The 24,795-nt window shown below is 44.1% G+C and overlaps 2 protein-coding genes across 2 annotated transcripts in view; both read left to right on the plus strand.

The window, feature by feature from the left end:
- LOC106607294 (inactive phospholipase C-like protein 2) overlaps positions 1 to 2,941 on the plus strand; it is a 94,691-nt gene extending 91,750 nt beyond the window's left edge. Inside the window, exon 6 of the mRNA XM_014204112.3 lies at positions 2,320 to 2,941. Within this exon, the coding sequence (XP_014059587.1) occupies positions 2,320 to 2,736 (417 nt within the window). The 3' untranslated portion in view covers positions 2,737 to 2,941. The remainder of the gene's footprint in view (positions 1 to 2,319) is intronic.
- A 9,247-nt stretch (positions 2,942 to 12,188) lies between these two features.
- Positions 12,189 to 24,795, plus strand: part of LOC106607293 (voltage-gated delayed rectifier potassium channel KCNH4) — a 33,158-nt gene continuing 20,551 nt past the window's right edge. Inside the window, exon 1 of the mRNA XM_082976626.1 lies at positions 12,189 to 13,050. Coding sequence (XP_082832752.1) covers positions 12,975 to 13,050 — 76 coding nt within the window. The 5' untranslated portion in view covers positions 12,189 to 12,974. The remainder of the gene's footprint in view (positions 13,051 to 24,795) is intronic.

Raw genomic sequence — 24,795 nt, forward strand, 5'->3', positions numbered from 1 at the left:
CTAATGCCTTACCGCCTCCATCCCTCCACCCCTCATCCTTCTCCCTCCTTCCTCCTTCCTTGTGTCTGTACGGTGAGTTATGGGTGCAGCCTGCATGTCCGTATCTACATAGCACAGCAAACACGGGCACGTTATCAGCCAAAATACCTCTCTTTCTGGTGGTGAACATTTGGTATGAGGCAGTGTGGTCTGTGTGTGCCAGCCAGGCTTGGCAGCCCAAGTCCAGGCAGTCACCTCTCCATTCAGCCCAACTCACTGGTTCCACAGCCCACAGACTCCATGAGGGTACCCAGCCTGCCAGCTGTGGTAGGGGGTAGAGAGAGAGAGAGAGAGAGAGAGAGAGAGAGAGAGAGAAAGAGAGAGAGAGTAAAAGAAGGTGCCAAGAGAAAATCATGGATTCCTTTTATAGAAACTTAAGAAGCTCCAAAGACTCTATGGGATTGTAGAGACCACTACCTAACCCCCAGCAGCACCAGCTAGTCTGATTCTCTAGATACAGTATTGTTCTTGAAGCATAGTAACTTAGAAAGTCAATGATTAAAGGACTGTCCATGTTGAAGCTCCTCTTGTCACCAGTCTGTCTCTACGCCTAGTGCTCTCTCCACAGCTAACCTATAGTTTCACTGAGTCCTCTGACCCACGTAGCCATGGTTGAGCTCAACCCATGGTGATTAGGTTCCGGTACCACCAGCCAAGACCCTGACTGGCACAGCAGCACCAGCTTTGTGACTCACACGGGAACATTACATCATTTCTCAAACATCTGATTTATTCATGCTGTTGGAGTGGATTGTGTTCTGAGGGCCTTCATGTAGAAAACTTGTCGCTAAGCATTACCCTCATGTGAGAGGGGAACAAGAGGCATTTTGTCCAGAGTTGTACCCTCAACCCCCCTATACTACACGCCACTCTAACCTGTCTGCCCAGTGGCAATGGGAATAGACTGTACTACAGACCGACAGACAAACAGGCAGGCAGGCAGACAGACACCCCTAGTACAGACAGGACATATTCCCTGGTCCCTGCCTCAAACAGCAGCGTCCCACAGGGACGTCTCTCAGGCTCCCTTAGCCAGCTAACTGCTGACGACGGCAGGGTCGGATATGTGAGTATGGTGATGAGACTCAGAGAGCTTCAGAGACAACCAGAGTCAGAGAATAAGGGACAGTGGCTGTTGAGGTGGGCTGTGAAGGGATGTGGTGGGTGGGATGGTGGTGGAGGACACGGAGAAAGAGACATACAGGGATAGTGATAGTGGTAAGGATGTAGAGAGAAGACAAGGAAGAGAAGAGGGGAGAAGAGAAGAGGGGAGTGTTAAGTGTTTAGTAGTGAGGGTCTGTGTTTTTTTTTAGGGACACAAGTTCCGTAAGGGGGCTGGTTTTGTTTTGTTGTTGAGGATGCTGCCTCTTCGTCTTTCCAGTCTGAGTGTCTACAACACTACAGAATAGAGCCAGCAGGGCTGCAGTAGCCCATTCTTTCACTCAGAAACCAAGGCAGCCACGGAAACTGCCGCGAATGACTTTACAACGCCGTAAAGCGGGATGCCTGCCCTGACCACTTCCTCCCCATCTGGCACGGTTTCATCTCTGGGGTGTTCCTAAATAAAAAGGACGATAATGATGGTGTGGGATCACTTATCAACAGATTACTTTTGAAGAGGGGCTCTGAGGAACCGCAGAGAATTCCTCCAACCACACTGCGGTATGGATGTAGGCTGCCATCTGCTGGCTAAAAGAATGTAGTGCATTAAATTGTATTTGTCACATGCTTTGTAAACAACAGGTGTAAACTAACAGTGAAAAGCTTACTTATGGGTCCTTTTCCAACAATGCAGAGTTAAAGATAAAAAAAACTGAAATAGTGACACGAGGAATAAATACACAGTGAATAACGCATAACAATGACATGGCTATATACAGGGAGTACCAATACTGAGTCGATGTGCAGGGGTACGAGGTACTTGAGGTAGCTATATACATATAGGTAGGGTTAAAGAGACTAGGCAACAGGATAGATAATAGAAGCAGCAGTGTGTATCCATTTGATTAGCTATTTAGCAGTCTTATGGCTTGGGGGTAGAAGATACTTAGGGTCCTGTTGGTTCCAGACTTGGTGCACTGTTACCGCGTGCGGTAGCAGAGAGAACAGTCTATGGCTTGGGTGGCTGGAGTCTGAAAAATGTTTGGGCCTTCCTCTGACAACGTCTGATATAGAGGGCATTACTGAAACACATGAGTGACAGCATTCTCTCTCTCTTTCTCATTTGTCTCTCTCGCTCTTTCCCGTCTCTCTCTCTCCGTCTCTCTCTCTCTCTCTCAGGGTCAGGCGGACCTCCTGAAGCACGCTAAGAGTGAGGCTTTGGACACGCTGCGTCAGATCCACTGTGCCACCCAGTCCTGTGGCCTGAGCAAGAACGGAGCTACCTCCCCTCAGCTCCTACACCAACCACTGCAAGCGCAGGCCCAGTACCAGGCCCAGCCCTACCATCCACCCCAACCTCACCATCTCCAACCTCAGGCCCAGACCCAACCCCAGGCCCAGCCCCTGTCCCAACACCTGGCTGAACCCCAACCCGAGGCCCAACCACAGCTCCAGGCCCAGCTCCATACTCAACACCATCCCCTGACTCAGCGTCCGCTCCTACCTCCCCTCCCACCCCAGCCCCCGCAGTACAGGGCAGCAGGCTCTCACGATGCCATCTCTGAGAACGAGACGGCCAGCGATGGCTCCTGCTGACCCGTTGCCTGTACCCGCAGTGGAGTCCACCCAAAGAGAGACAGGGAGGGGAGAATAGAAAGAGAGAGGGGGCTTGAGAAGCAGAGAGGAGAAGAGCAAAGAACATGGATGGTTCCTTTAACACCCCCAAAGATGGACAGAGAGGAGAGGGAGAAGGAGAGAATGAAGGAGAGGGAGAAGGAAAGGGAGCGAGATGGTGAGAAGGAAAGAGCAGAAGAGAAACAGCAAATAGAGCAAGGGACGGGGAAGAAAATTCACCGTAAAAGACAAGAGACACAAGTTTGAAAATGTGTTGTTTTAGAGACAAAGAAGAAATGTCTCTTTCAGCTCTCTCTCCTGTCCTATTTCTCTCTCTTGGATTCGAAAGAGCGAATAACACCCATATTAGCGAGTTCAGTCAGTCTCTCAGTCAGTCAATTCGTTGAGTCAGTCAGTCTGTCAGGAGAGTCTCGCTGTCTTTCTCTGGGCAGTGCCCTGCGGGTACAGGCACCTTACATTGGCATTTCATACCGCACAAGTTCATCTTTGGATTCCCCTAGGATACCCATAGCATGTCCAGGACCCATTCCTTCTCTCCTCCTCTATCATCTCCCTTATGTTTACTCCATATACCTGTAGATCTGCCCTTCCATGCATCATCCTGAGCTTCAACCCTTTGCCCTTCTCTCTGAGGAGGAGGCTGCCGTTTTAAATGCACAACGTAGAGCAGCTCACACGGACTCTGAGCTCTGTAGGGATCCTAGCTAGAGGACCATTACTGCACAAACAAACCTGGGAGCTGTCTTGTGAGAGACACGGTAAAGGACTGCAGCTCTGCAGCCTCTCTCTGTCTGTCAATACCTACCTGGTCTCTACAATGATGCACTGGCTCCCCCTGCTGGAGACTCTAACCTCAGCAGGACCCCATACACTTGCACAGTGCTCTTAATTAAGATTTTTATTTTTGTTAATTGTCAATCACAACATGCCTGGACGCTTAGTAGGGGGTCTCCCTAGCGCCTCTCAAGGGGCTGTGTGCGTAACGTCCCGTATGTTGCTGTCGTCGTCCCATGGATGGAGGGAGCGTGGCAGTGCTCTGCCCACGCTCCAGCTCTGAGGTAGCTACTAGCTTAGAGCTCACCAGCCTGTTTTAACTGGAACAGTCTGTCGACCCCGTCTGCGCTGCGGAGACTAAAGGACTCTATAGGTCAAAGATCACAAGCGAAACATGGACCTGGGGCAGGTTCCTGCTGTCAATCAAACACACACCTAACCTAAAAGAGAAACTATGAATCTATATAGATGTATTCTGTATGTATGTACAAGTAATGAAGAGACACTTTACATTTATCTCTGATAATTCTCCCTGAAACAAAACATCCCGTCGATATTCTTATTATTGTTATAATTGATGTAAGTTATATTCATATTACAATTATTTTATATACAGTATATTGCTTCCACATATACAGTGACTTGATCCCTGTTGTTCTGTGCTGCAGATCAAGACAGGTGGTGTGGAATGGGTGTAGGGGTTAGAGGTCAGGGTGGGTTTGGGTTGGGGGTCATCATTCCAAACATTGGATCAAACAATAACCTGACTTGTGTTTCACTGCAAAGTGATGTGGTTCTGTATGAGCTCCTTAAAATGGCCCATTAAAACTTGCTTCATTGTTCATCCTGCCTCCTATTCTTCAATTCTTCCACTTTGTCAGTGTCTTTATGCTGGCAGCCTATCTGACATGAATATGCAGGATTCCTTCTGCAGGAAAAGAATGGGGAATATATTGTATGAAGATATTTTGAGGCAACTCCAGAAGGTGGCGACAAATAGTAGGGAAAAGGTTATGAGTGACTGTCTGTGAGGGAAATGGGCATGAGGGATTCAGCCTTTTGCTAAAGTCAGGTACTATAGGTCCAGGTCAAATAGGGGATGCTTATATTTGTCCTGTTTTACACAGTGTATTCAGAAAGTATTCAAACTCCTTGACTTTTTTCACATTTTCCTGTGTTACAGCCTGAATTTAAAATGGTTTACATTGAGATTTTGTGTCACTGGCCTACACACAATACCCTATAATGTCAAAGTGGAATTATGTTTTTATACATTTCTACAAATGTATTCAAAATGAAAAGCTGAAATAAGTATTCAATCCCTTTGTCATGGCAAGCCTAAATTAGTTCAGGACTCACTCTGTGTGCCATAATAGTGTTTAACATTCTTTTTTTATGACTACCTCATCTCTGTACTCAGTTGCCGGAGAGGAAGGAAACAGTTCAGGGATTTCACCCTTAGGCCAATGGTGACTTTAAAACAGTTACAGAGTTTAATGGCTGTGATAAGAGAAAACTGATGATGGATCAACATTGTAGTTACTCCACAATACTAACCTAATAGACAGAGGGAAAATAAGGAAGCCTGCAGTGCATCATACACCGACGAAGTGCTCGGAGAAGGTGCAATTTGCAGTTCAAGATGAAGCAAACGTATAACTCTGGCTTGTCATGCAAAATTCAAAGCTGGGCTGTACAACATGCAAAAAGGTAGGTAGCCTGAGTCTAGAAATGACTGGAGGGATTAAACTAGCAAAAGAGTGGGTCGAATGTACATTAACGTCCTCTGCCTCAGACGTAAAGAATATTAATAAAAGAAACACCATAAAAAAAAGGTTTTTGAACATGCCTGAACCAAGGGACATTTGGTGGCAGCAAGCCTTGTAGACAAGTCTAAAGAAGACACCCAGATTATAGTTAACACTCAAAATAAATAAAAATAGACACTACAGCCAGAGTCTTCAGAACAGCCTTAGAAGGAGGATTAACGTCACAGCCACAGGCCCGCTTATGGCTTTGAGCAAGAAATTGACTGTCAGGACTTAAATGGACTTGACATGGGGTGAGTCATTGTATGAGGTTTTGAAACTAAGCTAGGATTTTTTTTTTCTTTACAAACTTGTTCTGTGCTGAAGTTAATCAGAATATGTGTGTCATATTATCACATAGGCAAGAGGCCTATATATTCTCATACACTATATATACAAAAGCATGGGACACCTCTTCAAATTAGTGGATTTGGCTATTTCAGCCACACCTGTTGTTAACAGGTGTCTAAAATCAAGCACACAGCCATGCAATCTCCATAGACAAACATAGGCGGTAGAATGGCCTTACTGAAGAGCTCAGTTACTTTCACCGTAGTGGGATGCCTCCTTTCCAAAAAGTCAGTTCATCAGACTTCTGCCCTGCTAGAGCTGCCCCAGTCAACTGTAAGTGCTGTTATTGTGAAGTGAAAACATCTAGGAGTAACAACAGCTCAGCCACAAAGTGATAGGCCACACAAGCTCACAGAACAGGACCGCTGAGTGCTGAAGCACGTTAACATTTTCTGTACTCGTTTGCAACACACTACCGAGTTCCAAATTGCCTCTGGAAGCAACTTCTGAACAAGAGCAGTTTCAGTTCAGTCATTTAGCAGACTCTCTTATCCAGAGCAACTTACAGTAGTAAATACATACATTTCATTTTCATTTCATGCATTTTTTGTTGTTGTTTGTACTGGCCCCCCATGGGAATCGAGCCCACAACCCTGGCGTTGCACACACCATGCTGGCGTTGCAAACACCATGCTCAACCAACTGAGCCACAGAGCAGCCGCACACAAGCCTAAGATCACCATGCGCAATGCAAAGCGTCGGCTGGAGTGGTGTAAAGCTCGCCGCCATTGAACTCTGGAGCAGTGGAAACGCGTTCTCTGGAGATATGAATCAAGATTCACAATCTAGCAGTCCCACGGACAAATCTGGGTTTGGCAGATGCCAGGAGAACGCTACTTGCCCCAATGCATAGTGCCAACTGTAAAGTTTGGTGGAGGAGGAATAATGGTCTGGGGCTCTTTTTCATGGTTTTCAGCGTGACAATACCCCCGTGAACAAATCAAGGTCCATACAGAAATGATTTGTCGAGATTGGTGTGGAAGAACTTGACTAGCCTGCACAGAACCCTGACCTCAACCCCATCAAACACCTTTGGGATGAATTGGAATGCCAACTGCGAGTCAGGCCTAATCACCCAACATCAATGCCCCGACCTCACTAATGCTCTTGTGGCTGAATGGAAGCAAGTCCCAGCAGCAATGTTGCAACATCTAGTGGAAAGCCTTCCCAGAAGAGAGGCTGTTGTAGCAGCAAAGGGGGGACCAACTCCATATTAATGCCCATGAGTTTGGAATGAAATGTTCGACGAGCAGATGTCCACATACTTTTGGCCATATAGTTGGGGCGGCAGTGTAGCCTAGTGGTTAGAGTGTTGGACTAGTAATTGCAAGATTCCAAGTTCAAATCCCACAAATCTGTCGTTCTGAATAAGGCAGTTAACCCACTGTTCCCACTGACTTAGTTAAATAAAGGTTAAAAAAAATAATATAGTGGTGTGTCATATCACATAGGCAGGAGGACTATATATTCTTCTATGTGTGTTCTGCTGTAGTCTACTTGAAGTTACTTTCCAATATTGTGATATTTGTTCTACTGCTACATTGAAAATTATATGAAATTCGGGTCTTGTAAGCCCCACAGCTGCGAATGTATGCATACGCATATGGCCGGTGTTCTGCAGTGACGTTTAAAAATGTTGCTGTACATTGATGTCTAGAAAATTAGGCAACAGAAAATGTGGACTTGTGTAAGCCTCGCTGCTACACTCAGGTATGTGGGTGTACTGCAGTGACGTCTAAAATGCTTTGAATTAATCAGCACCTTGGAGAGTGCTGTCCATTTCACCACCATAGATAGCGGGCTACTTGGCTGTTTACTCTGTCTGCTGCGCTGCTACGTTGTGTTTGACACTTTTTTCCTCAATGTGTTCTGGTAACTCAGAGCCCCCCCCCCCCGGATAACCCCCCCACGCTCATTATGTGTTCCGGGACCTCCTGATTTACAAATTAAGCACTGCCCAACGCTCTAACCACTAAGCTACCTGCCGCCCTATAGGAAAAGGGAAAGGGGAACAAGGTGCCACTACCACCAATGACCAATAGCTAGAGGGATAAAACAACAAACACACTGTTCTAGGTATGTCAGTATTCCCGGAGCGACACGTCATATTTAATACAATAGAGAGAATGATCACTAGCCCTCATTAGGACTGTTAGGTGACCCTCTAATTACAGACCATTCAGTCAGTCAGCTTCTAAAGGTTATCAGGGACGGTTCTTTGTGTTCCCTCATACCTTTGATGAGATCATGTCTATTGCTGCAGCTAATTAACCATGTCTCCCTCACCACTAATCATAACGCTATGTCCTAACGAAGCTCACCACCACCCTGACATAATAGCATTCTGCTACTTTATTCAAAACCCAGGAAATATCCTAGAGATGGTCTGTGGCAGGATCAGAGTCATTAAGGACTTCTGATAGACCCATCGAATGAGCAAACGAGTCAAACGCTACAACAGAAAATGAGCATTGACGGACAGCCTTTTTGTTGATGTCCCCGTCGACTGGACTAAAGATATCTTAATGACGTCTGTGGAGGGTGTAAATGAGACGACATAGGGCCTTATAAAAGGAGACCGGCTTCAGAGAGAGGTGAGAGTAGAAGTGGACCCCACAGCCTTTAGCAGAACGTGTGTTTCAACACAAAGCACCTTACTACAGCACCAGGGATGGACACAGCATGCTCAACCACCAAGGTAGGATCGACTATGTAACACAGCTTTTTATTACAGATGTTTTTACTGTGGAATAATTTATGCTGTCATTATGGGCCTCAGACAAAGGTCATGTAGGTACAAAAGGGGGTGTTCAGAAAAGTACATCAGGTATTGTTTTTGGATGCATTTAAACATGAATGGTAATGCTCGCTAATGCTCCCTAATTTGCATTGAGTGTTTTTTGAATGGAGATGGAACACCACTATTTGCACTTAGCGTGTCAGTCGCTGCCATGATATTTTCATGGGTTTGAGTTCCTTTCTGTCTATTGAATAGGGTTTTTGGTAATGGGTTTCAGGGTATTAAGCAATTACATCATCTTCCAAAAATAGCAAGACCTTGTCCGAAGAAAACATTCTAAAACTGATAGTTATTAGCTTTTAGTCATGTCTGCTATCTGACATTGTTCTCAATTAATATTCCTGAGTACGTTTTAGCTTTCATTTTTCATATTAACCATAAAGTTATATTAACATAGAGAGAGAGATGCATAGGCCTAACTCACTCTTTCCTTTGTTTATGTTTGAGTTTGCATGAAAGGCCTTTCACTGTTCTTGTGCATGTGACATAAAAAATGTGAATCTCTCTCTGGCTCTCTGTCTCTGTCTCTGTCTCTCTGTCTCTCTCTCTCTCTGTCTGGCTCTCTGTCTGTCTCTCTCATAAAGTTCTAACACTGAAATATTGTATCTGCTTTTACTGACAGAAACTCAAGGTTCTCATCTTGTTGCTACTCGTCTCTCATCTGGCCTGTGACGCTCAGGAGGTTGCCAACTGTTGCAGACAGAAATCCAACTTCTGCCGTCTTTACGTCCTGCTCTGTCGCTCAGGTAATGGGACGGGGACAAGGGGACCCCTCACTGATGACGCAGCCGCTGGAATCCTCACACTCGGTAAACGGAAAGAAACCGATGAACGTCGCTTCCAGAGCCGGTTGAGTCAGCTACTCCACGGGTCACGGAACCAAGCGGCGGGAATCTTAACGATGGGGAAGAGGACCGAAGACACAGCAGAACCGCTCATGCGCTTGTTTCCCATTTTAGAGACGGCCCCCACTACCACGGCCCAGTTGGTTTTACAACTACCATTCAAGTGATTAATCTGGAAAACATCAATTTTGATGCATCATTTTTGAGGGACTGCGTCAAACATGGACTAATGAAAAATATATGAAAACATGGGTTTTGGGTAAAATGTTCCTTTAAGATTTAATTTGTTTGTGGAGTAAGTGTTAGTAATTTTGTTAGTAATGTTGTAAATATTGTAAATGATCTCATTGGTGTAATAAATGCGATAATGTTCACATGTAGCACAGTTGTATTTGCTTTCCTGGTGTCTCTGTATTTTAGGTGATGGGAAAGTAAATATGAAGAAAGTGACTGTCATGAGGGTTGTGTCATCTAATTGTGTCTATGTTATGGCATCACATCACTGGCATCACAGTCAGACAACCCCAATAGCCCCAACCAGCCCAAATCATCAACCCCTCAATCAGCCATGAGCATATGTCTGGATGGGTAAGTGTGTTTGTTCAAGTGAGTGTATGTTCCAGAAATGAACTTTTCTCAGAAATACCTTGGTTTCTGTGAAAGCTGGAGGTCTGCTGTATTTTACATCTCTCTTTCACTCTAACCTGCCCTCCCACTCCAAACTATACTCCATGATTCTTCCTCTTTCACAACTTTTCTCATGGGGGCAGCATGGAGCTGCTTCAAGGCTCAAGTCTGTATGGATCTCTGTGTTGCTCAGAGGCCACATATTGTAGGCTGTTGTATAGCCAAAGATCGAGGTAAAGACCCACTGTATTTCTCCATCATTGCATTACATTCTCTTGCCACATTTTTTGTCCCTCTCTTCTCACCTTGTAGCTTCTTTCTAAATGTTTGTACTTTATATATCGGTAATAACTGAAAAACAGCATTGTAGCCATTGTAATGGAAGTAAAGTCTCAGGCAATTCTGCAGTCTTTTTTGTGTGTTCTTCGTGCGTACAGTACTTCCATCCACTTACCTGGTCCCAAACACACCACCAATTCACCTTGCCATATCGACAGAAATACACCAACACGTGCTCACCGTGCCATGTTTTCTCTCGGTTACGTGTCAGATCGCCTGGTAGGTATAGAGGAGTTGCTAATTAGAGCAGATGCTTAAGAGAGAGAGGGAGTCTGTCTGGGATACATTTCTATATTCATCTACTCATGCAGTACCAAGCTACCCAGCTAGCACATTTGGTTCCTTCTATGTTGTGGGAATGTACATTTTAGGTTTCCCATTGGTTCTGGGAATGAAGCCATAATTTTCCTGACTGGTAAAACTGAACGTTTTTTGGGGGTTCTGGGAATGTACATTTTTAGGTTGCAGGGAGGTTCTGAGAACATTTTACTATGGTTCCCTGAAAGTTTTCCTGGGAGGTTTTATTAACATTCTGAGAATGAAATGTAAAGGTTATTTGGAGTTTTTTTGTTGTAGCTTCCTCAACTTTCAATGACTGTTTCAATAAGACTTTTAATAACACTGCTAGCTTAGGTTAATTGTTTTGAACTCCAAGCACAGATAGGACATATGGAAATTAATTTGCTTAGCATTAATCATGCAAACACATTTATTTTTTATTGTGGCATGGCATCAGTGGGATTTGAACCTATGAGCTTCTATCTAAGGAATTAGTCCACTGGGGCCCCAGGATGGAGCTAGCATCCCATGTTTTTTAACTCATACAAAGCTGTTCATTTTAGTCTATTCAAACAGACTCCATTTCAAAGGAAACAAGCGCTCATTAACATCAGGTGTGGCCAATTAGTGGACACGGCCAACACACCTGAACACACTTAACAAGATAGAGGATAGAGAGACCCCTTGTTGACCCTGAGAACAGAATGTATATGTTTTAAAAAGCATTCTTAAAACATTCTTTGAACGTTACTAATGTTTTCTTGTGGTTTTTATGGAAAGTCTTCTTAATGTTCCGAGAACATGACTTTAAATAGAACCATGAGAAAACCTACAGAAAACGTTATGCTGAAGTACTGAAATTCCCACAGAATACCATTGTTTCTTAATGTACTTGGAACAATTTGAGAACATTACTTTAAATAGAACCACGAGGAAACCTGTAGGAAATGTTATGCTGAAGTACTGAAATTCCCACAGAAGAATGTTGTTTCTCAACGTTCTCTGAACTATTTGAGGACATTCCCAATGCCAAACCAGTTGGAGAACGTTTCTAGAATATTACCAAAAGTTAAATTAAATATAATCAGATTTGAACTTTTAGGAAATGTTCTGTTAAAGTAATGAAATACCAAGAAAATTATGTTTTTTTTGTCAAGCTCCTTAAATGTGCTGAGGCCAAGCAACTATCCTGAATCATTCCCAGAACGTTGTGGGAAGGTTGTATGCAAAATAACCAGAGGACAACCATGCTCTCAAACATGGTTCTCAGAACATTATGTGCTAGCTGGGTAAGATGCTTATAAGACCTTAGAGGCTTTTGATGATGTATGTGTTTATGTATATACATGTGAATTTTGTTCCTTATATATTCTAAAGCTGTGTGTGTGTGCGTGTGTGCCTACATGCGTGCGTGTACAATTTGCCTCCTTGTGCATGTCAACAGGTATACATGGGTATTCTCATCCCTATTTCCTAGTAAGGATACAGGATCAGAAGTGGATGATGGCAGTGGTGTGCACAGCAGAAAAAGAGGGAGGGGAGGGGCAGAACGAAAGAGAAAGCCAGATGAGATTCACTGGTCTACTGACTGCCAGTGTTTCTGTTAGAGGGGGTGCAACAAGAGAGTGTCTATTCATGTGTGAAGGAGAGAGATGACGAGAGGACAGAGTAAAATAAGGTATAGAGCGTGTGCAAGAAGGAGAACGAACAGAGAAATTGATTGTTAATAAACAGTGAGAAGTGGAGAGAAGCAGAGGGCTCTCGCTTGCGGTGAAAGAGAGAGAGACAAAAGAGAAAGAGGAAAGGGAGGTAGAGAAAGAGAGTAGAGGGAGGGAGAGAGAGACAAAAAAACAGAAACAGGGAGAAAGGGGTGAGAGCGATAGAGAATGGCAAAGACTGTGTGATAGAGAGAGAGTACAGACTCAGATAACGGAAGTGGCGTGCGCATCCTGCTCTCCTGCTGGGGCTAGATGAGACTTCAAACTGATCTGTGAGGAGAGAAGAACAGAGAGATACACTACCTAACTTCATGACTCTAAGCTGACAGTGAGTTACAACACCTTAGCTTGATCCACGGTGAGAAGAATAACTGCCCACACTACAGAGAAGGAAGGAGCTAAAGAGAAAGATTATCAGCCTTACTTGGGATAAAGAAGAGGAAAGGTGGAAGAAAGAAGACTATAAACCTGAGACTGAGGTAAATGCCACTGATACCCAGCTGACCTGTAGCTGAGTGCTGAGGCAGGATCAAGGAGAAGCATCTGTTGAAGTGCAGACTGCAGGGTCACGTTGGTCTGACTCGCCCTCTTCTCAGCTCTGTCTGTTCAGGGATGGAGTGACTTGGTGAGCCCAGCTCTCTCTTCATCGTTGGACAACATGCCTGTGATGAAGGGTCTCCTGGCCCCCCAGAACACCTTCCTGGACACCATCGCCAACCACTTTGATGGCACCCGTAAGTATACCCTTTACTCAAGCCTTTCTGCCTTTGTGCCACCCTCCGTGCCCACCTAATTGGGATGCCTGCAGTGTTACAATGGGTTTGATTGACTGTAATTTACTTTTGAGGTAATTTACAAGTTGTGAACAAGCTGTGTTTAATACATTGTGACTATTCATTGTAAGATTTCCACTTTGATTTTGCGTCAGTGGGTCAATGAAAATATGACCACCTTTAATCTATTGATTTTGGGCAGGATTCAATCCGTATCGCAGAAGTATTGTGGGAGATCAGCGTTATAGCTCGATTTAAAGGCAATGTCCCTGCGTTCGTGGAGACTGCAAATGCTGCATATGTGGACTCAATCGGCAGTTACCTTTACATTTTAACTCAGAACTACTGCTATGCGGATTTAAACATATTTATGACTATCTCATTCAAAGCGCATGGTGTCAAGAATTAGAACCATCGAGAAGCAAAACTTTTTTTGGGGTGGGGGGGCTGCTGTGGGATTAATACAAATTCTCTAGATTCTAAGATGTGGGTTATGAACTGGCATATGGAATTGTTTTAAAATGGTCCTACCATGGATCATTTAGCTATTTGATTTACAATTTTAGGACCCTTTAGGTATCCCAAAAATATATTTAAAAAGTATTTGATAAAATATTGAATTTTGCCTTCAGTACCAAATACCAAAGAAACACATTGAATAACACATTCATCAATGGCAAAAAAAGACAGTAAAAAAATGAAATCCTAAGGAATAAGGTTTTGAAGTGTCTGTCCTATATCTAGGAGAAATAAGAAAGCTCCGTCTTGTCGAGGTTGAGCTTGAGGTCGTGGGCCAGGCACGATATCTGCCAGGCACGCAGAGATGTGTGTCTCCACCTGGGTGTCAGAAGGGGGTGAAGAAGAAAAGGAGTTCATTGTCATCTGTATAGCAATGATAGGAGAGACCATGTGAGGATATGACGGAGCCGAGTGACTTGGTGTATATGCAGGGTCGGGTTGTCACATTCGTCGTAGGAAGGAGACCAAAGCGTAGTGTGGGTATCGTTCCACATCTTTTATTTTAATGTGAAACTTTGCAAAACAAACAATGAACTACAAACAAAACACAAACCGTGATGAACGAGGTGCAACATGCACTAACTCAAAATAATCTCCCACAAACACAGTTGGGAAAAACAACTTCTTAAATATGATCCCCAATTAGAGACAACAATGACCAGCTGCCTCTAATTGGGGATCATATAAAAATCCCAACAAAGAAAAAAGAAAATAGAACCAAAACAACATAGAACTAAATAAACTAGATAAACCCCCCAGTCACACCATGACCTACTCTACCATAGAAAATAAGAGCTCTCTATGGTCAGGACGTGACAGTACCCACCCCCCCCCAAAGGGGCGGACTCCGACCGCAAATCCTGAAACCAAAAGGGAGGGTTGGGGGGGTGTCTAGTGTTGGTGGCGGCTCTGGTGCAGGACGAAGAACCTTCTCATCCCGCGGATCCTCCTGCATCGGAGGTGGTTCTGGTGTGGGACGAAGAACCCTCTCATCCTGCGGATCCGCCAGCATAGAAGGCGGCTCTAGTGCAGGACGAAGAACCCTCTCATCCTGCGAACCCGGCAGCATCGGTGGAGGCTCTAGACCACCGACCGTCGCTGGAGACTCTGGACCATCGCTGGAGACTCCGGACTGCGGACCGTCGCTGGAGACTCCGGACCGGCGCTGGATACTCCGGACCGTCGCTGGAGACTCCGGACCGTCGCTGGAGACTCCGGACCGTCGCTGGAGGCTCCGGACTGTGGGCCATTGCTGGAGGCTCCGGACTGTGGGCTGTCTCAGGAGGCTCCGGACTGTGGGCCGTCTCAGGAGGTTCCGGACTGTGGGCCGTCTCAGGAGGTTCCGGACTGTGGACCATCTCAGGAGGTTCCGGATTTTGGACCGTCGTTGGAGGTTCCGGACTGTGAAACGTTGCCGAAGGCTCCGGACTGGGAACTGTCACCGGAAGCTCCGGACTGGGAACTGTCGCCGGAAGCTCCGGACTGGGAACTGTTGCCGGAAGCTCCGGACTGGGAACTGTCACCGGAAGCTCTGGAACGGGAAGGCGCACTGGAGGCCTGATGCGTGGGGCCGGCACAGGTGCCAGATTGGTAACACGCACCTCAGGGCGAGTGCGGAGAGCAGGCACCGGACGCACCAGACTGGGCAGGTGCACTGGAGGCCTAGTGCGTGGAGCCGGGACAGGTGGCACCAGACTGTTGACACGCACTTCAGGGTGAGTGAGAGGAGCAGGCACAGGACGTACTGGACTGGGGAGGCGCTCTGGAGGCCTGATGCGTGGGACCAGTACAGGTGGCACCGGATTAGAAACACGCACTTCAGGGCGAGTGCGGGGAGCAGGCACAGGACGTACTGGACTAAGGACATGCACTTCAGGGAGAGTGCGAGGAGGAGGCACAGGACGTACTGGGCTGTGGAGGCGCACTGGAGACCTGGTGCGTAGAACCGGTGCAGGATATACTGGACCGTGGAGGCGCACTGGAGGTCTGGAGTGTAGAGCTGGCACAACCCGTCCTGGCTGAACGCTCACTTTAGAACGGCAAGTGCGGGGCGCTGGCACAGGACGAACAGGGCTGTGAATGCGCACTGGCGACACAGTGCGTAGAGCTGGCGCAGGATATTCTGGACCGAGGAGGCGTACTGGAGACCAGGAGCGCTGAGCCGGCACAACCCGTCCTGGCTGAATGCTCACTTTAGCCCGGCAAATGCGGGACGCAGGCACAGTGTGCACCGGGCTATGAATGCGCACTGGAGATACAGTGCGCATCACTGCATAACACGGTGCCTGACTGGTCACACGCTCCCCACGGTAAGCACGGGGAGTTGGCTCAGGTCTAAACCCTAACTCCGTCAATCTCCCCGTTTTGGGGGGGAGCTGATTCTCGGGCTTCCGTCGTTGCCGTAACTCCTGATCTTGTCGCCGTTCCTCCCTCGCTGCTTCCACCTGTTCCCATGGGAGGCGATCCCATCCGGCCTGGATCTCCTCCCACGTCCAGGATCCTTTGCCATCCAGGATGTCCTCCCATGTCCATTCCTCCTGGCTGCTTGGTCCTCTGGTGGTGGGAGATTCTGTCACGTTCGTCGTAGGAAGGAGACCAAAGCGCAGCGTATCGTACCACATCTTTTATTTGAAAGTGAAACTTTGCAAAACAAACAATAAACTACAAACAAAACAAACCGTGACGAAAGAGGTGCAACATGCACTAACTCAAAATAATCTCCCACAAACACAGGTGGGAAAAACAACTACTTAAATATGATCCCCAATTAGTGACAACGATGACCAGCTGCCTCTAATTGGGGATCATACAAAAATCCCAACATAGAAAAAAGAAACTACAACCAAAACAACATAGAACTAAATAAATTAGATAAACCCCCCATCCAGTCACACCCTGACACCCTGACCTACTCTACCATAGAAAATAAGAGCTCTCTATGGTCAGGACGGTACACGGGTAGGTTACTTTCTAAATGTAACCCTTTACAGTTACTAGTTACCTGTCCAAAATTGTAATCAGTAACGTAACTTTTGGATTACCCAAACTCAGTAACGTAATCTGATTACATTCAGTTACTTTTAGATTACTTTTTCCTTAAGAGGCATTAGAAGAAGACAAAAATGTATTTTACTAATTGAAAGACATCTATTGCAGGATAAAGCAATGTTAAAGTTTACATAGCTGGCCATGTATGGCTGTTCAATTTTACTTTACGTGTTGGTTGTGTAGGCTTATTATAACCCATCGCTTTCTACTGCATATAATAATGTAAGAACCGAAGCTGGAGATGAGAAGCAAGTACAGGGAGTGAACATTTAACTTCTCTGGGATATGTGGGATGCTAGCGTCCCACCTCGACAACAGCCAGGGCGCCAAATTCAAAACAACAGAAATCTCATAATTAAAATTCCTCAAACATACAAGTATTATACACCATTTTAAAGATAAACTTCTTGTTAATCCAGCCACAGTGTCTGATTTCAAAAAGGCTTTACGGCGAAAGCATACCATACGATTATGTTAGGTCAGCGCCTAGTCACAAAAAAACATACAGCCATTTTCCAGCTAAAGAGAGGAGTCAGAAAAAGCAGAAATAGAGATAAAATGAATCACCAACCTTTGATGATTACATTTTACAGTAGTGAATGCATACATTTCATACATTTCTTCTCCATACTGGTCCCCCATGAGAATAGAACCCACAACCCTGGCATTGCAAACACCATGCTCTACCATGCTCTACCAACTGAGCCACACGGGACCTGATTTTCATCAGATGGCACTCATAGGACTTCATGTTACACAATACATGTATGTTTTGTTTGATAAAGTTCATATTTACATCCAAAAATCTCGGTTTACATTGACGCGTTATGTTCAGTAATGTTTTGCCTACAAAACAACCGGTGATTTTGCAGAGAGCCACATCAATTTACAGAAATAGTCATCATAAACTTTGATGAAAGATGCAAGTGTTATGCATAGGATTATAGATAAACTTCTCCTTAATGCAAACGCTGTGTCAGATTTCATAAAAGATTTACGGTGAAAGCACACCATGCGATAATCTGAGTACAGCGCTCAGCCACCAAAACAAGCCATACAGATACCCGCCATGTTGTGGAGTCAACAAAAGTCAGAAATAGTGTTATAAATATTCACTTACCTTTGATGATCTTCATCGGAATGCACTGCCAGGAATCCCAGTTCCACAATAAATGTTTGTTTTGTTTGATAAAGTTCATCTTTATGTCCAAATACCTCCTTTTTGTTTGAGCGTTTAATCCAGTAATCCAAATGCACATAGCGCGCTCACAAAGTCCAGACGAAAAGTCAAAAGAGTTCCATTATAGTTCGTAGAAACATGTCAAACGATGTATATAATCAATCTTTAGGATGTTTTTATCATAAATCTTCAATTATAGACCACTGGACCACCAGACCACTGGTTGAAACAGCTCTTATTCGCTCCCCTTTCACAGTAGAAGCCTGAAACAACGTTCTAAAGACTGTTGACATCTAGTGGAAGCCTTAGGAAGTGCAATCTGACCCCATTTACACTGTATATTGGATAGGCAATAACTTGAAAAACTACAAACCTCAGATTTCCCACTTCCTGGTTGGATTTTTCTCAGGTTTATGCCTGCCATATGAGTTCTGTTATACTCACAGACAATATTGTAACAGTTTTGGAAACGTTAGAGTATTTTCTATCCAAATCTACTAATTATATGCATATTCTAGCTTCTGGGCCTGAGTAGCAGGCAGTTTACTCTGGGCACCTTATTCATCCAAGCTACTCAATGCTGCCCCCCGTTCCCAAAGAAGTTAATGAACAGACAAGTGACAGAACAGGAACATCGTCAGAACAGGGGGAACAAAACGACAAGACGACAATAAAGCTGAAGCCGGGAACAACCTAGGGAACAGACAAATATAGGGGAGGTAATGAAAACAAGTGATTGAGTCCAGGTGAGTCCAATGAATTACTGAAGAGTGTGATGAGGGAAAAAGGTGTGCGTAATGATGGTGGCAGGAGTGTGTAGTGCTGGGCACCCTGGCGCCCTCGAGCGCCCGGGAGCAGGCGTGACATAATAATATTATTCAATTATGTCTTTACATTACTATATATAATTTATAAGCCCAAAAATGGATGTAGCAACTACAGATTGCCCTATTAAGTCTATCAAAAGTGTACGAGTTTGAGCATGTGTCCATTAGGCCTATGGATTTAGTTTTTTATCAGCATGAATTAGATTGAGCAATAAAAGCCCCACTTTTATTCCATAAGCTGGGATACGCACTATGCAGCTGTTGTAAAAGAGCATTTTTCACTGGCTGTCCCCTGGTTTCAAAAACAATGATTGATAGGCATCTTAAATTCAACCATTATTGGGTTCAAATACACATTTGGATTTCTGAACAGCCATCCACGACAACCACAAGCTGTAAGGCACAAACAGCTAAATGAGAGAGCAGCAGTGTGATTCACATCAATGCGCTAAGTAGGTACCAATAATAAGTGATATCCGAATCACCATAGGCTACACCACTGCTCTCATCCTCACCTCCAAGCGTTTATTCAAGTTAGATAATCTTTGGATGCCAACAGCAGTGGTGCCATTGGAAGATATAGATTGGACTGTAGCCTACAAAAGCCTATTTCTGATATTTTTCCACGATCCATCAAACACATTTGGTGTGTCATCATAGTGGTCTCTGACTTGTGGTCAGACACGCTCAGGTGGAACAAACTTAAAGTTGCGCCTGATTTGAATGTCATTAAGAAAACAGAGAAGTGTCACATATTTTTCCCGCAAACATCCTTCCGGGATTTAAAAGTAATCCTTGAAGTAATCATCTAGTTTTTCAAAAGTATCTGTAGTCTGATTACAATATTTTTGCTGGTAACGTAACGGATTACAGTTACCGTTTTTTGTAATCCCTTACATCCCCAACCCTGTGTATATGTAGCCTGGCGAAAGTAAACCCTTCACAGAACACAAACTAATTTGGGTTGTTTATTCTGTCAAAGCTTACATTTCAAATAGAATAATGTAGGAGGGCAATCACCGCAAGTTGAAGTCACCATAAAGTAAAGTTCAGTTTAAATCACGATCAAGTGAAATAAATCTGTTAGTAAAGTGCATAAAACCAATCTGAGTACAATAAGTACGCAGTGAAATGCATAAACGGTAGTGGCTCTGCTTTCTATAGAAAAACACAAGAAAATACAGAGACCACACTGTTCACAGTTAGAATGGACTTCTAACATTTCAAATATTTGGGTACAAGATGACGATGATCAAAATGACATTGTGCATGAAAAACAAAAATACATTTTGTCATAAAACAATAGGAACACTTACAAACACACTGTCCACGTGATGCCCTATCCCCACATGGAAGAGTAGATCCTCATCTCACCCATAATGCACTGGGGGAAATATCATATCAACATTTAAATTATGATTCAAAAATTAAACAAAATACATCACCCTGAAGCTTTACATGAAATAGAATGTCATTCTGATATTTACTCACGCTTCAAATAATGTTATCATCAACTCCACAACATGGTTCGGAGAACACTGGTATTCAGCTAGCAAGAAGCTAACATCCTCATGTCAATCTGAAAGTATCAACAAGCTAACATGACCATCTGGCATAAATATTACAAAACTAACTCTTATACACTGCAGATGATGCAGAATATGATATATTCCGGTACAAGAGTAAGATAAAAAGCAGTATTTACCCATCTAAAGTATCACTGGACCCACGATGGATTTCAACAGCTCTCCAGTGTAATTGCTTGCTCTCACTCTTACACACTGTGCATGCACAATCTTATAACCTCTCTCACACATTATTTAAGGATCTCTTAAAGGGACTGTGCCATCTAGTGGATATAAATGAATACAGCTACGTGCTTTTACCACCTGGCTACTTATAGAGAGAAGAGGAGAGGGCCTAGAACCGAGCCCTGGGGGACACCAGTAGTGAGAGTAAGTGGTGCAAACATAGATCCTCTCCACATCAACTGGTAGGAGCGACCTGCCAGGTAGGATGCAATCCAAGAGTGTGCAGACCCTGAGACGCCCAGCCCTGAGAGGGTGGAAAGGACGATCTGATGGTCCATGGTGTCAAAGGCAGCAGATAGATCTAGGAGGATGAGAACAGAGGAGAGAGAGTCAGCTTTGGCAGTGCGGAGAGCCTCCGTGACACAGAGGCGAGCAGTCTCGGTTGAGTGACCCGTCTTGAAGCCTTGACTGGCTTGACACTAACTGCTAATTGCCAAGCTGAGGTGAAGAGCACACCTCCCGGTACTAATTGCTGATTGCATAGGAGAGGAGAAACCACTCCCCCTCCAATACAGCCACTGATTACCAAAACAATAACAGTCACAAATTGCCCTGCACCTTTATTCCTGGTTGATGTGTCAACAATCAGCTGCAAGACATTTTTGTAATTTAACCTTTGTTTAACTAGGCAAGTCAGTTAAGAACAAATTCTTATTTACAATGATGGCCTAGGAACACTAGGTTAACTACCTTGTTCACAGGCAGAACAACAGATTTGTACCTTGTCAGCTCGGGGATTCAATCTAGCAAACGTTTGGTTACTGGCCCAACGCTCTAACCACTAGGCTACCTGCCTCCCCAGGTAGCCTAGTGGTTGCTGAGCAGTCAGCAGTTCATACACTAAGTAGGCTAAGTAGGCTACTGGAAAGACAGACAGCACTTAAAGTAAATGGCCCTAGCTAGCAAGTAATATACAGTACTAAACAACAACAGATGAAGACAAAATTATACTTATTACTACTAGCATATTAGGAGTCAACTAGCTATGGATTGAAGTTACATCACTACATGGCAAAACAAATAATGAACTACTGAAAACACTACCTAGATTTGAATTTAGTTCAACTACCACTTAGTCCAACTATCACTCCACTACTACTACAAAATTGTATTCAATTATTAGTAGAACTATATGTAGTTCACCACTCCCCAACGCTGTGTTTAAGTGGTACTGGAGAGGGGCAGCCAGTCAAGACAGTAATTCAGGCTGTGACAGTGATGGAGAGAGTGGTGAGAGCTCAGCAGAGGAGTGCGTGTGCTGTTGTTTTGGATTGAAGTGCCACTTGTTGGGCTGTTGTGTGTTTGCTGTCTGTGTTGGTCCTCATTAAAGTGATACTTCGGTATTTTGGCAATGAAGTGACCCAATGTTAACTTGTGTTAGTGCAAAACCAGAGACACTTCCAGTCATTGCACTTAACGCTAGTTAGCAATTGCGCTACCGCTAGTTAGCAACTCTCTTCAAACTGCACACAGAAACATACAAATCTGGGGAAGTAGATAAAGGTCTTCATTGCCTTCTGAAGTATCCCTTTAAGACTTCAGTACCTGTATCCCTTTTCCCCTTTCTTTTAGCTCACTCACAACCTAAAAGCTATTTTATTATTAGTCATATGTGTTCACAGTTCATGCATTTTGTTTGTCCATCTATTAAGCACCTCTGCATTTGACCATAGGATATATACTGAGTGTACAAAACATTAGGAATACCTGCTCTTTCCATGACATAGACTGACCAGGTGAATCCAGGTGAAAGCTAGGATGCCTTATTGATGTCACTTGTTAAATCCACTTCAATCAGTGTAGATGAAGGGGAGGAGACAGGCTAAGGAACTATTTTTAAGCCTTGAGACAATTGAGACATTGATTGTGTACAGTGGCAAGACAAAGTATGTGAATCCTTTGGAATTATCTGGATTTCTGCATAAATTGGTCATAAAATTAGATCTTATCTTATTCTAAGTCACAATAACAGACAAACACAGTCTGCTTAAACTAATAACACACAAATTATTGTATTTATCTTGTTTATATTGAATACATCATTTAAACATTTACAGTGTAGATTGGAAAAAGTATGTGACCCCTAGGCTAATGACATATCCAAAAGCTGATTGGAGTCAGGAGTCAGCTAACCTGGAGTACAATAATTGAGACTAGATTGGAGATTTTGCTTAGAGGTGCCCTGCCCTATAAAAACACTCACAAAATTCTTGCTATTCACAAGAAGTATTGCCTAATGTGAACCATGCCTCAAACAAAAGAGATCTCAGAAGACCCAAGATTAAGAAATGTTGACTTGCATAAAACTGGAAAGGGTTACAAAAGTATCTCTAAAAGCCTTGATGTTCATCAGTCATGGTAAGACCAATTGTCTATAAATGGAGAAAGTTCAGCACTGTTGCTACTCTCCCTAGGAGTGGCCGTCCTACAAAGATGACTGCTAGAGCACAGCGCAGAATGCTCAATGAGGTTAAGAAGAATCTTAGAGTGTCAGCTAAAGACTTAAAGAAATCTCTGGAACATGCCAACATCTCTGTTGACGAGTCAACGATATGTAAAACACTAAACAAGAATGGTGTTCATGGGAGGACACCATGGAAGAAGCCACTGCTGTCCAAAAAAAACATTGCTGCACGTCTGAAGTTCGCAAAAGAGCATCTGGATGTTTCACAGCGCTACTGGCAAAATATTCTGTGGAATGATGAAACTACAGTTGAGTTGTTTGGAAGGAACACAAACACTATGTGTGGAGAAAAAAAGGCACAGCACAGCACACCAATATCAAAACCTCATCCCAACTGTAAATATGGTGAAGGAGCGTCATGGTTTGGGACTGCTTTGCTGTCACAGGGCCTTGGACAGCTTGCTATCATCAACAGAAAAATGAATTCCCAAGTTTATAAAGACATTTTGCAGGAGAATGTAAAGCTATCTGTCCGACAATTGAACCTCAGCAGAAGTTGGGTGATGCAACAGGACAACGACCCAAAACACAGAAGTAAATCAACAGAATGGCTTCAACAGAAGAAAATATGCCTTCTGGAGTGGCTCAGTCAGAGTCATGACCTCTACCCGATTGAGATGCTGTGGCATGACCTCAAAAGAGCGGTTCACACCAGACATCCCAAGAATGTTGCTGATCTGAAACAGTTTTGTAAAGAGGAATGGTCCAAAATTCCTCCTGACCGTTGTGCAGGTCTGACAGAAAACTTTGGTTGAGGTTATTGCTGCCAAAGGTGGGTCAACCAGTTATTAAATCCGAGTGTTTACATACTTTTTCCACCCTGCACTGTGAATGTTTATACGGTGTGTTCAATAAAGACACGACAACCTATAATTGTTTGTGTTATTAGTTTAAGCAGACTGTGTTTGTCTATTGTTGTGACTTAGATGAATATCAGATCAAATTTTATGACCAATTTATGCAGAAATCCAGGTTCACATACTTTTTCATGCCACTGTATGTGTACCATTCAGAGGTTGAATGGGCATGACAAAAGTTCCTTTGAACGGGGTATGGTTGTAGGTGCCAGGCGCACCGTTGTCAAGAACTGCAATGCTGCTGGGTTTTTCACGCTCAACAGTTTCCCGAGTGTATCAAAAATGGTCCACCACTCAAAGGACATCCAGCCAACTTGACACAACTGTAGGAATCATTGTAGTCAACATGGGCCAGCGTCCCTGTGGAATGCTTTCGACACCTTGTAGAGTCCATGCCCCGACAAACTGAGGCTGTTCTGACGGCAAAAGGGGGTGCAACTCAATATTAGGAAGGTGTTCCTAATGGTTTGTACAATAAGTATATGTCACTAATGGACTACTGTCCAAGCTGCATGATGCACTTTCCCATGGTCAGATCGGGTCACACTCTTCTCAGTGGGTTACAAGAAGTGGGACATGACATCATGCTAGCATGTGGCCGCCGATCTGTGTCCTGGCTGAGTTAATGAATTCAGTGTGAAGACAAACACACTCACACTAACACTCTCTCTATTACACACACTCACACACACACACCAACCTGGACTCAGGGGTAGATGTAACATAGTAAATGTAAACTCAGGACACTCCAATTATGATGATATGATATGTTATGTTTCATATGGTATGTATTCATTTGTGGATGTCCATCATCCCATTTCGTATGATATGTTATAATTTACAATTTCTATGATATGCAATGCATTGCAATTCGTACAATATGCTACGGATTTGTAAAATGTATGATATGTAATGAATTCAAATCTGTTGTGGCTAACGTTAGCTAGGTGGCTAGGTGGCTTTCACTAACGTTTGCTAGGTGACTAAGGTTAGCTAGGCT

The sequence above is a fragment of the Salmo salar genome, chromosome 06, assembly GCF_965601325.2.
Source record: "Salmo salar chromosome 06, fSalSal1, whole genome shotgun sequence".
Lineage (NCBI taxonomy): Eukaryota > Metazoa > Chordata > Actinopteri > Salmoniformes > Salmonidae > Salmo > Salmo salar.